The following is a 15,500-nucleotide window of genomic DNA, read 5'->3' as shown; positions in this document are numbered from 1 at the left end:
CTTACAGGGACTGGAATGCATGAACCACATATCATGGCAACCCACCCAGGTGAGACCCACTTCACTCAAAACCACAGACGTGAACCTCATGGTGGCGCTAAAGGGAAAGGCACTCGGTACTCATCCTTTTTGGTGAATATCTGTACAACATTTAATGGCAATCCACCTGAGCCTCTGCTGCACTTTGTGTCTCGAGCAAATCAGCCATTAAAATAAACATTAAAATTCAACACAAGCCTTTTCATATTAATTTGAATCTTATGTATATTGATGGTTATTCACCTTATCATCATGCAATCACAAGAGCAGAAATGTCTTATTTGTCTTGTCTGCCACTTACAACTGTTCACTCTGCTGATTGTTTCCCTCTAAGATGTAATCGAGAAATCATACTGTGTAAAGGGGAAAAGGAGGATATTTCTAACGTGGCTAAGCAGGATTCAGAGTTTGGATCAGGCTTCAGAATCCCTCTGACAGAAGGAAATATCCTGTTAAATATATCAGGTGTTAAAACAAGCTCACAGGAGGCCAAAATCCTCAGAAAGCTGACAGCAGCTGGTGGTATTGGAGGATGTGTGTGGGTCGAACTGTCTGTTGGGTCGAAAAAGGCTTTTAGATCACAGGAAAATAGGCTTAGGTGGAATTATTTGGACACCATACAAATCCTCTTCTGCAGACTTCCTACTGTCACGTGTAAAGAATACAACCGTGCGAAATATCCCCAAAAAATGTGTCACTTTGATATTAAGGAATAATATCAAGCTGAATATCCACAGAGGGAAAAATACAGGAAATATGAGTCATTTTTCAGCAGTTTTGGTCTGATTTATTTCAAGATCCCTGTCTGACAACAAAGTCTCTTGAAGTTCAACAACATTCAGTGTTTATAGTGGTATGTCCTTTACAGGTCAATCAAACATTCATTCATGCTGCGAGCAAAACAAATTTACACGAATACCACGTTGTAATTGTCTATCTTATGGCCCTAAAAACAATCAGAATCAGTAAAACATCATCCACGAGCCCTTCAGCAACAGTGCACCTCATCAGAAAACAGGTTTAAAAAAATCTCAGGAAAATAAAAACAAGTTAAAAAAAACCCCATAAGTGTTAGTGTGCTGATAAAATAACGTCAACTCCACGTCAGATTGATTCTTAAGCAGTGCAACGAGAAGCTCCGTCCTCTCAGGTGTCCCCACACATGGAAGCAGCAGTTTCATGCGAGACTTCTTTCATGGATTTGGAGAAACTCTTTACTTGTGGACATGACACACTGAGTCCATGGACAGCTGGATGCTGCAGAGCGAAACAACAAAACACAGTTAGTTTCTATGAAGTAACAAAAAAAAAGACTTTAAGAGGGGAAAGTTAGTTTAACTGGGGCTGGAACGTATAAAATGCCAGTAAACAGTGAAAAATCACGAATTCCTACAGCCCACGGGGGCATCTTCAAGTGGTTCCTCATGTCTGACCAACAGTAAAAACCAACAGATATTCAGTTTGCAATGGGGTTTAAACAAACAAACAAACAAACAAACAAATAAATAAATACAATTATGGTGGGTTTTAATGCACAAGTTTAAAATTATTTAATTGACTAAACACAATTTTATAGAACCATCAAAGAATCACTGAGATTCTGAGTATCTACATCCATCTGTCCATCTATCTACTGTACTGAACACTTGACAAAAAGCTGCAACGTGTTCGTCCATTTCTCAATACTTTCCAATTCCCCATCACGTTTATAGCTGTCAGCATATTCACGTCCTGTCGAAGATGTACAGCCGCTGTAGGTTTTAGCACATCTATCTCAAAAGACAGTGTTGCTGGGGACTATTTCCAGCGGTGGATTAATACACACCAGCAAGTATTTCACTCAGCAGGATGGTGTATGTGGGCCTGACTCAAAATAAACTACAGCACAGTAGTTCCTTTTGTTAAATAAAGGAATGTGTTACCCAGTATAACAGTGTGGATCACTGGTGTGTTTTTAATAGTTTTTGGACAACAGCGGAGCTCCAGGACACAGACGAACGAGAGACATCAGGCTTAGATACACAGACAATACTGATCCAATCACTGCTGGTTCTGGGCTTTTCATTTATTGACAATAAGGGAAATACTGAATATCACCAGTCTCACCCTTTAAGGTCAAATAATCCAATATCTCGTTACCTCAACTTAAAATTGTATGAAGTTCAACATATATTAAACATATAAAAGTCAAGACAACCTGAAATCTATGTACGCAACACAATCAGAGTGCTGCTATTAAATAACAATCAGAAACCCACAAAGAGAACAGAAATAGGGAAAAAAATGTGGTTTATTAATAGGAAGCAGACCACACTGTACCTGTCTGCAGAGTATCCTCTCTCACACAGGTTCACCAGAGCGTACAGATGTCTCAGAGCGTATTCATACTGAAATCACAAGGAGACGTCACATGAGTTAGAAATGTCCCCACAGTGAGACAGTGACATGTTCATGACCACAGCTCATTTCCCCCTGATGTATTTGTGGCTCTCGAAACGTCAAACACTTTAAGACAAAAGGGAAAATGTTCTTGAATGAACCCAACAGCTGCATGAAAAGACCCATGAAATGTAATCAAGTTACACGATCAAGGAGGTGTTAGCTTTAAGCTAACAGCTAAGATTAAAAAAGAATAAAAACACTCTAACTTTTATACATGTGCATCTCTGTCTGAAACACAGTGGTGGAAAGTAACTAAGTACACATAATTAAGTACTGTAGTTAAGTACAATTTTGAGGTACTTGTACTTCATTTTATGCTACTTTATGCTTATACTCCCCTTAATTTCCAAGGCATACATTGTACTTTTTACTCCCTAGTTATTAGTTATTTTTCAGATCAAGATTTTAGACACAAATCACGAGATAAGTACATAAAATACGACATTCTGTTAAAGATTTAAGTAAAAAGCATTAATATTAGCTACACGTCAACCAGCTATAACATTCAAGTACTGTTTACATGTTAATGCATCATTAATAATGATCCAGTGTTAGAATGATTGGTGATTGATCAGCATCCTGTGAGGATCTACTGGCAGCTACAGGCCTGGTTTAGGTGTGATGACAGCCAGAGAATCAATGGCGGCTCCTGAAGAGGTGAGTGTAGATGCTGCTGTCGCATCAGTTATATCAGAAGTGGAGACTATTTCTTTATTTAAAGAGCAAAGAGCAGCACTGAAGGCTTTTTTCCATGTAAAAATGTCTTCTCCCAACTGACGTTAGCAAGAGTCCTACTTCAACATCACACAGACTGTTGATCTGATTGGCTGAAGTTAGCCAGAGATAGACGGTTCGCCCAATCAGTATTTTTTTTAAGTGTCTGCCCTTTAACAAAAAGTTTCCAAAGACAACTTCCCAGAAAAATAATAATTAAAATGACAAATAAATAAATGAATTAAAGGTTTGTGCAGTTAAGACAGCTTAGTGAATCTGACACAGGTACTTGCAGGAAAAAGTTTAAAATAAGATAAAAAATGTTCTCTCTTACGTGTTAAAGTATTAACACTTAATACTATCATTTCCATGAAGTAGGAACTCCAGCTCATTGTGCACTTGCTGCTGACTGTCGGTCTTCCTGAATTAGAGTCAGCTGAATGCAAACGCAGACAAATGAAGGTCTAATATCTGCTGATGAACAGCATGTGAAACAGATCGGGTGTTTCCTCATTTGAAGCAGAACTAGACCCTCGACACGTGAGTCAGTTTCAACCATAAGCGACAGATGAATCCTGCCAAAACCGTGACTAATCACCCGTCACGAATGAAAGCCAACACTTTCTAAATGTAGACAAAAACGGCTCCGGCCTGCTTTGAATGTACCTGAGTCTTGTGCCAGTTGAAGCAGTTGTGTTTGTAGTGGTTGAGTGCAGCCATGTAGCACCCGTGCTGGGAGAGCTCGGCTCTTTCGTTGAGGACCTCCTCGGCCTTGAGAACGTTGCCGGTCACCTTCTCAACCACTTGGCGCATGGTGTCAGCCAGCATCTCCCTGACCTACACACACACACACAAATGTTCACACGCTGAAATCTGTAGCGTGACGGCTGCCACGGAAAAGGCTCAGTTTGTGCAGTTAAATCTTCCTGATAATCTAATTTGCATGGCATGCCTGAAAGGTCATCTACGGAGGACCTGAAACAAGCAACGTACGGCGACAGTCAGAACAGCAGAGAGCTTTGTCAGTCTTTACCTTAAGGTGGGTGTTGATCTCCATCAGTAGCCCCCTTACAACTGTAATATCATTAGAGGCCATCATCTTCCTCTTGAGGATGGCCAGAGGAACGTCAGGGCTCGGGGTGAGATCCAGATCTGTGACTGGCGGCAGGGTTATTGGAGGAGGGCTGTCTGCTTTGTGGTTGCCCTGAAACGCTATCACCTTCATGTGGGCCATAGTCTGCATAGAAAGGAAGAAACCCAAGCATCAAAATAAGGGCAGAAAAACGGACATTTTTATCTCCTTTTCTCCTCCACATCAACCTTCTGCCAGTCATCTAGACGTCAAATAAAACAGTGGCGCCCGCCGCCCAAACTCACCAGCAACACACATTAAATCACAGGTGCGTAGCTCACAGTGGGAGGTTAACCTGCTGAAGTGTTCGTTCACTCATTCTCTCACCTTGTTTCCGTACTGCTGGACGTGGCTGGTGTTTGTGTGGCTCTTCACGATCTTGAACTGCTTCAGCAAAGTTTCTTTGGTCAGGTCCTCCTGGAAGCACAATGTGAGAAGAATGTTTCATAAAATAAACAATGAAACATAATTAAACAGTGTCTGGTACTTATTTGTTTTCTGTTTTGGGATGCTTGTACTGTATATGACAGGGCCACACGTACCATCACTGCTTATGCAAACCCAGCCAGTTTTCATTGTGCTGGTTAAAAACAAACCCATGTGGCTGCTGTTGGAAACACTCACCACTTCCTTTTCCTGCCTATCTGACAGCAGGTGTTTGGAACATCAAATAGACCTTTAGTGGATTTCATACTGTCTGAGTTGCTGTTGAACTGCTTAATGTCAGTCTGTCACCAGTCAGAGTGGTACAGTTAGCATTCAATCTTAAGAAAACAGGTAACTAGAAAAGAAGGAAGGAAACTGCATTGCTCACTCACTAAAATTGCTGACTTACTTCCGGTACTCATTCATAACAAAATGTATAAAATGTCTTTGCATGCAATGGTAAAGCAATGGAAGGGTCATCTGAGGATGGAGCACTGAAAGCGTTTGAAGTGTCAACTGAGGCTTAAAGAGGCGAATGCAGCTGAAGTCAGCTGGACCGTAACTGCTGAAGATAAATTTGTTTTATCTTGCAGGCAGTCGGTTTGTATTTGAGCAGCGAAAGTAGCTGAACTGATGTCTGATGATTAAGAGCTGAAAGCAGACGAAGTATCAGTTAAACTGTTGCTTAAAAATTGACAGATCAAAGTACTTGAAAGGGAGTTTAACTGTAAATGATGAGAGCAATTCAGCTGTTCAATAATTGTAGGAAAATGAGTTTTTTTTTAGTGAATGTGTCGCTTTCTCTTTACAGTCTACAGTTTCTTTACACATTACAATCATAACAGTTACAATCCTTAATAAAACCCCGTTTTTGATTCTATTTATGCTTTTTTTTCCAGAACAACAGGAGCCACCAACACATTAACTACCTCTTTATATCACAGTTTTCATTTCATGTGAAGCCGTCACAGCAAAATTATTTGCATTAGTCACCGAGGTTAGCAGTGACATGTTAAAGACTGGGATTAATACTATTATAATCCAAGTGAAACCTAAGCAATGACATTTCAATTTTCATTATTTGAACAAGACTGAATACTCTGTATAACAACACACTGTGATTCAAATATGACAGTGGGAACGTCACCCACCACATCAGAGTCCTCCATCCAGTTCACACTGTACCAGTCTCCCAGGTATGTGTCCCTCTTTTCGTCATAGTAGCAGGCGTAAGAGGACTCATGTGGGTTGGCTGCTGTGGTGGCGTACACTGAAAAACACAGACACTCTCATCTTACACTGTGTAATAGGTTGGTAGAAAATTCAGCTTCTCCAGCGGGCAAACCTAAACATGACTCACACATTTAAAGACAACAAACAGAGTGAATATAGTCCAGAAAATAAACTGCAGCTTTACATTTGGACTTCTGGATACCTCGTCACCATTTAAACCACAGAGGGAAGTGTGTGTAAAAACAGACAGAAGAAAACCTGAACCTTGCAGTCCTGTCCTGTCCTGTGCAGGTCCTGTTAGTTTTAATCACATGAGGCCGAGCACATGACAGAGGTGCTGACTTCAGTCAAGTCTCGACACAACAAAGGATGTTAAAAAAAATGAGGTAAAAGCTAAAAAAAAAAAACCACTACACCTCCTTAAAGAAATCCCACGAGGAGATACTGGTGATTCTTGACTGAGTTTTTCCTTCTAGTTGTTTTAAATTCAACCTCAAAGTTCATGTTGTCGAGGGTTTAAGTCCAGTCCATCGATTGACACTTCGTATTGATCGGTCCGGCTTCATTATCTCTTGGTTTTACTGGAAAGTGATTCTGATGAGGTAAAGTTCAACTCACCGTCAATGTCAGCAGGGAGGTGGTTCATCATTGACCCGGACTCACATGCCTCGATGTAGAACACCATCTGTGGATGTGTGTGCGACAGGAAGGATGTTGCATAGTGAAAAAAAAAAAAGACCAAAACATGTTTATTATCTTATCTTTCAGGACAGCTACGCCATAACCTGACTGTATGCATGTCCTTCAGTATGTAGGTCATCAAATCCACATATAGGCCTAAAAAAAAAAACAACACAGCTGCATGTCGCCACGTACCTTTTTGTATTTGTGATTGTCATGCATGTATTTAATGGCGTCCTGCAGGTCTTTAACAGCGAGCTGCAGAGAAAGGACAAAAAAAGAGACATTTAATTGAACAGTGTCAGAGACGGTAAAGCACCATGATGGAAGGTCCTGTATCCGCAGACACATACAAGACATGTAACCGCTGTGCGTGTTGTGATCGACAAAAACAAAACTAAGAGTCGACAGCCATGCTGGCGATGTAATGAGGCTGGTTTGAGCTAAATGCTAATGCAAGCATGCTAACATGTTCACAGAGGCAGTGCTAACATGCTGACGTTAAGCAGGCATCATGTTTACCCTTAGCTTAGTGTGTTAGCCCAAAAAAAGGACAAATTTTGGTATCAGAGACTGTCTTGGTGTCTTATCAAAACAAGACATATTTAAAATGATACCCATGATGTTTCAAAGAATACGTGGGTCTTGATCTTCAACATGGCCACTGTCTGTCCTCTCACTTCCATCATAGTTTCTGGTGTTGTAACTATTTTTGATCAGATGTTAAATGTGTGTCTCCCTACAGTCAGGTATTCAAATATATAACAAGACACATGACTGATTTTGACAGAGATAATCATCCAAAAACACAAACAGAAGTTCAGCAACATGAGAATAGTTAGTTCCTGGTTTATTTTCATGGTTGAAAACTAGCTTATCTATGTGGTGCAGTGAGCTCATGAATAAACAATAGCATTAGCAGGAAGTAGAAAAGCGCTCACGTCATCATTAGGAAAAGCCAGGATACCAGGGCCCCCGTGGTCAGTGAAGTACACAAACACGTGATCGTTGGGGCCACTGCCAAGACAAAGAGATCAAAGTTAGAACCAGATTTTCTGCTGCTCTGGTATCTCTTCAGGAGTTTCCCGACACCGTGTCTTGCCTCTTTAGGACTTTTCCAGAGCCGCCTTTGACCTTTGAGGAGTCACCCTTCAGCACTGCCAGGAAGTTTTCTGGTGTCACATCCTGCAGAAAAAACACCCAGTTTGAAATCAGAAAGTTTGAATGAAACCAGCAGTGCACGATCAGCTTTGAGCTTTGATTTGCACTGCAGTACAAATATTTGCACTGACGCACTCACATCCCCGGTGTAGTCTTTAAGAACTCCCTTGTAGACATCTGTGCCATTCGGCCTGTTGATCACTATCCCAGGGGTTGGGTTCCTGGAAACAAAATATGATTCAGATTTGCAGAGGGAAGTGCAAAAGGCTGACAAAATACTTACAGAACGTCACGCTGACAGGGCAGCACATGAATGATTCACAGATCAGGTGACAGCACCACAACACATCAGGTTTTTCCCCTTTCACAGCACGATCGCTTTCCTTAACTCTCAACAACAACAACAACAACAACCACTGTAATGCGTAAGAAAACTGCTCTGTTACAGTAACTCATGTAGAGCTGAAACTTTTCTTTGTCTCGTGAACAGAACTTGTTTGAGTATCAGGCTGCTAGAGGCTGACACTGGACAAATTGACTGAGGCGCAGCCCGAAACTCATGCTAATTATTTCTATCATACAAAGCATCATTTTGCATTAAATCGATGAAAAACATTTCAGGGAAAACCTGAAAAAGCCTCTGATATTGCTGTAAGCGGTCATTGATTTGCTGAGCTGCACTGCTGCCTGTATTGTTTTAAATACAAGTTAGCCATTAACCACAAAGTCAATACATGTTGACAATCACGTCATGTCGATGAGGCTATAAAACAATAAAGTTACATAAGTTCTCTCTAAAACTTGACCTCCATTTTGTTGATGTAGTTTGATTTATGGACAAATCAGCCAATAATAAAAGAGGGTTAAGAACAGCCGAACAGCCCTATTACTCAGTTTATTATTGATTACTATTAATTTAACCCGCAGCGGAAACAATCTATAATCTGAAGCATCTGTGGACACACAAGCGGATTCCCACCGAAAAACATATTAGTAGATGGGCATTTTTCACTATAGTCTAATCAAGTGACAGACTGATGTATGATGAAAATTGTTGTTAGGTGCAGCTGTAGTTCAGTCTTTGGTGCTAGTTAGCATGCAGATCTAACATCTTTTCCCTCTTGCTTCTGAATTCTACATAAGCCTTGGTCGACACATATAATGAATTACCTTTTTCATTCATATGAGCAGGAATTTACACTACAGGAAAGGTTTAGGTTCATAATACACAGCAGCAAAGTGAAATGTAAAAAGCAAATGACTGAGAGTTAGTCACTAACTGACCGGTGAACTTGTGCATGCCAACACTGGTTCTGCAGAAGTACAATCATTACTGTCTTACTGCATGTCACTGTGTGTTAACAGTCATCCTAATTCTGACAGAAACGGATTAATCGGCTTTCACTGCTGTGCTGCTGTCCAGTCACCATGTCAGTAACAGAAGTCTGAGTTAAAGTCCTGAAGAAGCACTAAAATTAGATCCTTGTGACTCCTCTCAATGGGTCTCTTTAGCAGCTCGTTACTGGTGCCGCCTGGCCTGGCAGTGCACAGGGCTGACATGCCACGGCCACATGAGACATACCAACATGTGTGTGTGATTATTCTGTGGTTTACATATACTGCTGCCATTTTACTATCAACTTATCTGCTGATTTTTTGCTGTTATGTTGTTGTACGGCTCAACACGGTCGGATTGAGTGACACATCTCCTCTCTAGTGGATGGCGTCACATGAGTTTCAGGAATCCAGTTCATCTAGTTACACATTAACTTCTCGTACTGCTAATTAAGCTCATAAAAACATAGATTTGAATCAGGACCTCCAGTATTTGGATCAAGTAGCTCATGGAAAGACAAAGTGTGTCAGATTCAATTGGCTATAGCTCTTACTGAAATGTGTCAGATACATTTAATCAACATTTAAGAGTACAACTATCGGATCAGACTTGGCATCAGCAGATACTCAATATTAAAGGACTCTGGGCCAAAACCATCAAACAATAAACTAAAGATGAATTTATCTAGTTATCAGAGTAGCTACAGATTAATTTCCTGTCAAACTGATTGATTAAACAGTCAGCCATTTTAGCTTCACTTACAGGTGAGTAAATGATATGTGAAATACACATAGCTGACATCATTTTAACAGATAATTTCTAATGATATGACCTTAAAAAAGCTCTTCATCATCCTCATCAACTTCAGTGCTTTGTACTATGCAGCACCTCAGAAACACACACATGGCAGTGTGGAAGGCTTATACAGTAATATAGAATTTAAGGCTGGTGATTAAAAACCTGTAGATCTACTCTTAACTGAGAGTCACACAATTCAGCTGTGCACACATTTAGGAACAATGTCAATAAAACTACTGACAAAACTAAACTAAGGTGGGGTTTTTCTGAAGACTTCAGGGGAAAGAAGAAGTGTCGGTCACAAATGTCTGCTGCACAGAAAGCAAAATGTCAACTCACTCCTCATTCTCTGCCAAGTCATCATACATCATCACCACTATCTGCTCATCCGGGATCCCATTTCTGCGGACGATCTGGTAGGCATGGCAGGCATCGGCCTGACAGATGGAAAACAGCATTAAACTGGAGGTCAGCAGCACATTTTCAGAGGCTGGGAAAAATCAGGGCCTGCATGGCGAAGGGAAGTGGCTTATCTGGATCTTATCATAAACCAGTATAGAAGAAAACAAGTTAGTCATGCACAGTTTGCGCATGATAAGGTGACATTGTGACTACAGTTTCATGTAGTTTCTCTGTTTCACACCTCTCACCTGATGTCTGTAGTTGTACCAGCCATTGGAGCCGGCGACGATAACCACCCAGTTTTTCCCACCGTCTGGCTCCTGGGAGGGAAATGCATTAACAAGCCCAAGACTCAGGCCGAGGACGAAGAAGACCGAACTGTACATGTCCTCGCCTGTGTGGGAGTCCTGTATGGATGACAGGGACAGTTAAAAGCTCACCTTGTCTTAGTATAAAGTTGCTGCTGTCGTTGTTGTTGTTGTTGTTGTTGGACAAATAACGACAGGTAAGCACAAAAATGACACGAACAGGCCACCTGACAGCCTGGATATCACATGATAACATCCATTCTCGGAACCTAGCTAGCTTGTTGGTAGCATAACAAGCTAACAAAGCGATGGCCTTTTTAAAAAAGCCGAAAATGCGACAGAGCTTTTAAAAAATGATCCCAGCAGCATTTTAAACAGACAAAGACACGTTTTTTATTTACCTTATCTCTGCTGTGGTGTATGAAGGAGTCCGCTGTAGAGTAACTACATGAACACGCTCGGCAGAAGTCAATGGGACATTTATATTTGACGTCGGGAAAAACAGTTGATAGGAATTCTCCGGCAGCAGCCAATCAGAGGGCTCGGGAGGCGGTGCTTCACTGTAAACAATCACGTGGTTGGAGAGCCGCAACATGTATGAGGTTACCTGTTTTCTGAGAGCCGTAAAATGCTACTGACACACTAATGCATCACTAATAGTAATCATATAACATATGTAATACAACGCCATCAGATGAGCTTTTTTTTCTGCATAATGAGTTCTTTTATTTGTGATTCTTTACATACATTTTGCAGGCATAACTTTGCTCAAGTAAGCATTTGAATGCAGGACTTTTACCTGTAATGGAGTATTTTTCAGTGTGTTGTTGCTACTTTTACTTAAGTAAAGGATCTGAATACTTCTTTCACCATTGGTCTGGTATATCACATAATATAAGCTATGCTGTCAGTTAGTTGTTAAAGGATAGACTGGCTTTTTGCTATGTTTTTCTTATTGTCAACAAATCCCATGAGAGAGCAGGCATCATTACTGTCCATGTTTCCCACTCTGTTTGTGGAACTCGACCATTGGCCCATTTGTTTCTACTCAAGACTGTTAAAAACAGCTGCATACTGTGCAAATGTTAGTGACACACGAGTAAACGGTGCATTTTTGGGGGACTATTTTCAACCACAGAGTAATCACATTTGGTGCTCTAGTATTTACAGCATGAATCAGGATTTGGATGACTTGTTAGTAGGACCAAGTCTATGTTGGTTTTGGTCTTTACATTGGACATGTTGACATTAAGAAAAACAGAAAATATCTGCAGCCTTACCTTCTTGATATCCTGTGGTGAATGTATCTTGTTTTGCTTAAATCTCAAGAAAGGTAATTGTATACTACTATTCGAAAACACATTAAAGAAACATGTGCCAGTCAAGTGAGAAACGTTTGAGTCTGTATTTTGTTTGATTGTGTTCTGTCCTTATAGAGCTTGACAAGTTTGAAAAAAAAAAAAAAGAGCTGCATTTCCTGGCCTTCTTTAGAGGGTGAAGTTGGTTTGAGATGTGGCCGAAGCTTCTGAAGAAATCTCAGTCTTAATTGGTTGACCTTTACCTTTTGATAAAGCACTAATTGGCAATTATTAGAACTGTACACAGATTTTGGTTTTTAGCACAACAGTGAGGACACTCGGCCGTTATCATGGGCAGCAAATGAGAAACATCCAGAAATCCTCCATCATACAGAAGAGGCTAAACTTCCCTAAAACTTAGGAGAAAGCAGAATACGCATCTCTCTGCGGCGACCTGAGAGAAACTCCTCACTTATTCTTCTGAGTTAAATGAAACCAATTGAGCTTATCTGAAAAGAAATGCCAGCTGCTACTTTCAGGGGAATCAAAGATTGCCTTCCAGAGAAAGTGTCTCTGAGCCCTGCAGCTTCTTACAAAACAGAGAAAACTAAGAAACATCTGCCAACTCATACAAAGCAGTAAGACATACTGTATATACTGTATCGTATGTGTGATATGTACCCGATTACTGTCATCATGACAGATGATTTAAAACCAGTAAATGGCAATGATCTGCATGTCAATTCACTGCTTAAATGTAGTGTGTTCAAAAACATTTGACTGGAGATGCACAGTATTAATATAGATTTCTGGTACCAAAGCATGATAAACTAGTGCGAGCTTAGATGTATTTGTATCCTGAGTTCAAACAATTCAAATTATAAGATGGAAAAAGTAGTAAAATTGGCAGCGTGTTCCACGCTTCCTCATTACCTTTTAAAGTGGACACAATAAAGAAACTCCACATGATTCACATGATGCACCTGTGTGATAAAATATTATAAACCACATCAGGTGACCCATAAAGTCCCTGATCACTGTCACTGCACCTGCTAATCACAAGTTCCATTCTAAACTTTGTCTCTCCTGCAACCAAAAGTCCCTGCTGATGGCTGAGCTCGGCGTGCTCTGCGGTGTCCTTTTCACTTTATTCTGTTGGACTCAGAAAATTCTGACAATGCAGCAAAATTATACATAAACAATCAGAGGAGGCGTATTAAAGATGTCAGCAATAAATCAAACTTTTATTTCTCCATATAGAAAAGAATTAAGTTAAATAGTGAAACAGTCCATCAAAAAATTCGGCATCTTGTTTTCAACCAATGGTCCTTAATACATTATCCTTTGTCCCAAAAAAAAAGTAACAAAGTGTAAATACCATGTTCACAGTAATAAATATTGAAAACAAAATCTTTTATACATTGACATTATATATATATTTGTGTAAATATATATATAGATATAGATATAATCATATACAGTAAAACGTTATTTTCAAGTTTATCAAACATAAAATAGTAAAATAAAAATGGCTGAAAACAGAATGACGATTGCATTTTTTTCATTCCCAAGGCATCGGTAACCATGGCCATTCAGAGTCTGTAATAAATAAAATGTGATATTATCTAAAGAGTGTAGTGCATCGCTGTAACTTAAAAAACAAAAATTATAGTGCAAGTTCTTCTTTTTTCTTTGCGCAAAGTAATCTTGCAAATTTAAAGTAATCCAAACGGAATGACAACAATGAAACAGAGGAGTCTGTTGAGCACAGCGCCGTCAGGTCTCCGACCTCACTCTGTTCTGCACCACAACGTTCTCTGTAGTCTTGGCAGCGAGAAAAATAAAAAAGCTTTCATGTGTATGAGACCATGGCAGATATTCAATACCAGGCTTAATTTGGCAAATTATTTAAAGACAATCAAAAACACAAAAAAAAAAATCTCCACACGCTCTTTTACACTCAGCTCTGTCAGAATTGCCAACATAATAGTCGATGAAATGCATAGAAATTATTTACCAGTAGCAAGAACTAACTTAACTTAAGGGTTGTTTACTGTCATGCAGCATTTCTGAGACGCAAAGCAAGGCAGATACTGTGGATGTGTATTGATGCAGTAAAGGATCTTGAGGATGAATGTATACTCTGCCTCTGCTTGCACTTTTCCCTGGCTTCCTTTCCCCCTCAGCGATAAGGAACAGGGGAGGGGGGAGAGCTCCCATTTCCTGTTTGTCTGCAGGCTCCTGTGTCCTGCTGAAGGCCAGGGAGGTCTGGCTTCGTCTTCACACAAAAGTGTGTGTGTGTCTGTGTGTGTGTGTGTGTCTTTGTGTGTATGAGTGTGTGAGTGTGTGCGTGATGTGTGTGTATGCTTGCTCATCTCAAACCTCTGCACCCAACTCAATGACCCCGGTTTCAATAATGGGCACTAGCTTATCTTCCACCTGTACCAGCAGGATGGTCTTGTCGATATGGGAGCGATTGGCTGGGTCACGGCTACAAGGCACCCACCGGTGAATCACCTGCACAGGGCAACAGAGGAGGCAGCTTTGTGAGAGGAAACATCCAATCAAATTTATGAAGCATTTATGACTGACCAAGTAGGTCACAGAGGGTGTAAAGAGCTAGAAAAACAGGACACGAGTACAAACGAAACAATCGTAACAAAATCACATGTAAAGCATGAGACGTCAGAGAGTGGCAGTGTGTGTGTGTGTGTGTGTGTGTGTGTGTGTGTGTGTGCGTGTGTGAACAGACAAACAACAGCTACATCTGAACAGATCATATTTACTTGTCTGCAAGTCCACAATAAGTAATGGTAAACCTGTTCACACTGATGTGTTTGCAGCAGTTGATAAAGACTTACATGTCCTTCCATGCCCTCTAAGGGGCTCCAGTCCCTCCAGCAGGTCCGTCCTGCCCTCAGTCTCATCGTCTCATCGGGCCACTGCAGCTCCTTCCGCTTCGATAAGTTGATGTTCTCCAGCACATGACCGACGTCCACAATCTGAGCGACATCACAGAAGCACAAGAATGAAATTGACATCACAGCGGAACCGAGGGTAGTTACTCAGAGAGAAGACTGATATGTAAACACATTTTAATAAGATCACAAGTGCAGCTGGTTCATTTTTGGCCTTTATTTGGCATCTTGGGGACATAAGAGGCAAGAGAAAATTGATGGAGAGAGAGATGACGTGAACTCAAGGCAGCAGAATAGAATGGAAGTTGTGCTTCTCGTGACAAAATGCTGATTTCAGTAGTATGACTGTAATTATAGCATGAAGAAGGAAAACAAGCACTAAAATCCAATAAACAAGCAATATCTAAATTACATGAATAACAAGAAGAAAGGTCTACTGTCATACTAGAGGCTCTGTGGGGCTGTACTTGAGCTAAATGCTAACATCAGCATTCTAAAATGCTGATGATGATGTTCGCATGTTGATGTTTAGCAAGAATATTTACTATGTTTGCTGAGTTGGTTTAGTGTCAGACTGCAGCTGAGGATCATGAGGACGAAAATGAAATTCTG

The 15,500-nt window shown here is 40.5% G+C and overlaps 2 protein-coding genes across 3 annotated transcripts in view; both read right to left on the bottom strand.

Annotated features, from left to right (window-relative positions):
- Positions 1 to 800: 800 nt before the first annotated feature.
- Positions 801 to 11,155, bottom strand: lgmn (legumain). The gene is made up of 14 exons (XM_076749286.1): positions 11,074 to 11,155; positions 10,613 to 10,771; positions 10,302 to 10,399; positions 7,968 to 8,049; positions 7,770 to 7,852; positions 7,609 to 7,684; positions 6,863 to 6,925; positions 6,605 to 6,671; positions 5,905 to 6,023; positions 4,655 to 4,744; positions 4,229 to 4,432; positions 3,862 to 4,032; positions 2,359 to 2,426; positions 801 to 1,296 (listed from the first exon to the last, which is right to left on the bottom strand). The coding sequence occupies exons 2-14, from the start codon at positions 10,748 to 10,750 to the stop codon at positions 1,254 to 1,256; spliced, it is 1,302 nt and encodes a 433-aa protein (XP_076605401.1). The 5' UTR covers positions 10,751 to 10,771; positions 11,074 to 11,155; the 3' UTR covers positions 801 to 1,253.
- A 2,031-nt stretch (positions 11,156 to 13,186) lies between these two features.
- The window catches only part of pcnx1 (pecanex 1), a 32,932-nt gene continuing 30,618 nt past the window's right edge, over positions 13,187 to 15,500 (bottom strand). For both annotated transcript variants that reach the window (XM_076748781.1, XM_076748782.1), the window contains exons 35-36: positions 14,832 to 14,972; positions 13,187 to 14,487 (exon numbers count right to left, since the gene is read on the bottom strand). In XM_076748781.1, coding sequence (XP_076604896.1) covers positions 14,347 to 14,487; positions 14,832 to 14,972 — 282 coding nt within the window. In that variant the 3' untranslated portion in view covers positions 13,187 to 14,346. The remainder of the gene's footprint in view (positions 14,488 to 14,831; positions 14,973 to 15,500) is intronic.

The sequence above is a fragment of the Chaetodon auriga genome, chromosome 14 (assembly GCF_051107435.1).
Source record: "Chaetodon auriga isolate fChaAug3 chromosome 14, fChaAug3.hap1, whole genome shotgun sequence".
Taxonomy (NCBI): domain Eukaryota; kingdom Metazoa; phylum Chordata; class Actinopteri; order Chaetodontiformes; family Chaetodontidae; genus Chaetodon; species Chaetodon auriga.
Note: the sequence above shows the minus strand (reverse complement) of the source record. Positions and strands in the feature narration are given on the sequence as shown.

Excerpts from the sequence above, each read along its gene's own strand:
- lgmn (XM_076749286.1), bottom strand. The coding sequence starts at position 10,750 with ATGTACAGTTCGGTCTTCTTCGTCCTCGGCCTGAGTCTTGGGCTTGTT. Across the intron at positions 10,400-10,612 it reads GGTACAACTACAGACATCAG|GCCGATGCCTGCCATGCCTA; the intron begins GTGAGAGGTGTG and ends TCCATCTGTCAG. Across the intron at positions 7,853-7,967 it reads TTAAAGACTACACCGGGGAT|GATGTGACACCAGAAAACTT; the intron begins GTGAGTGCGTCA and ends TTTTTTCTGCAG.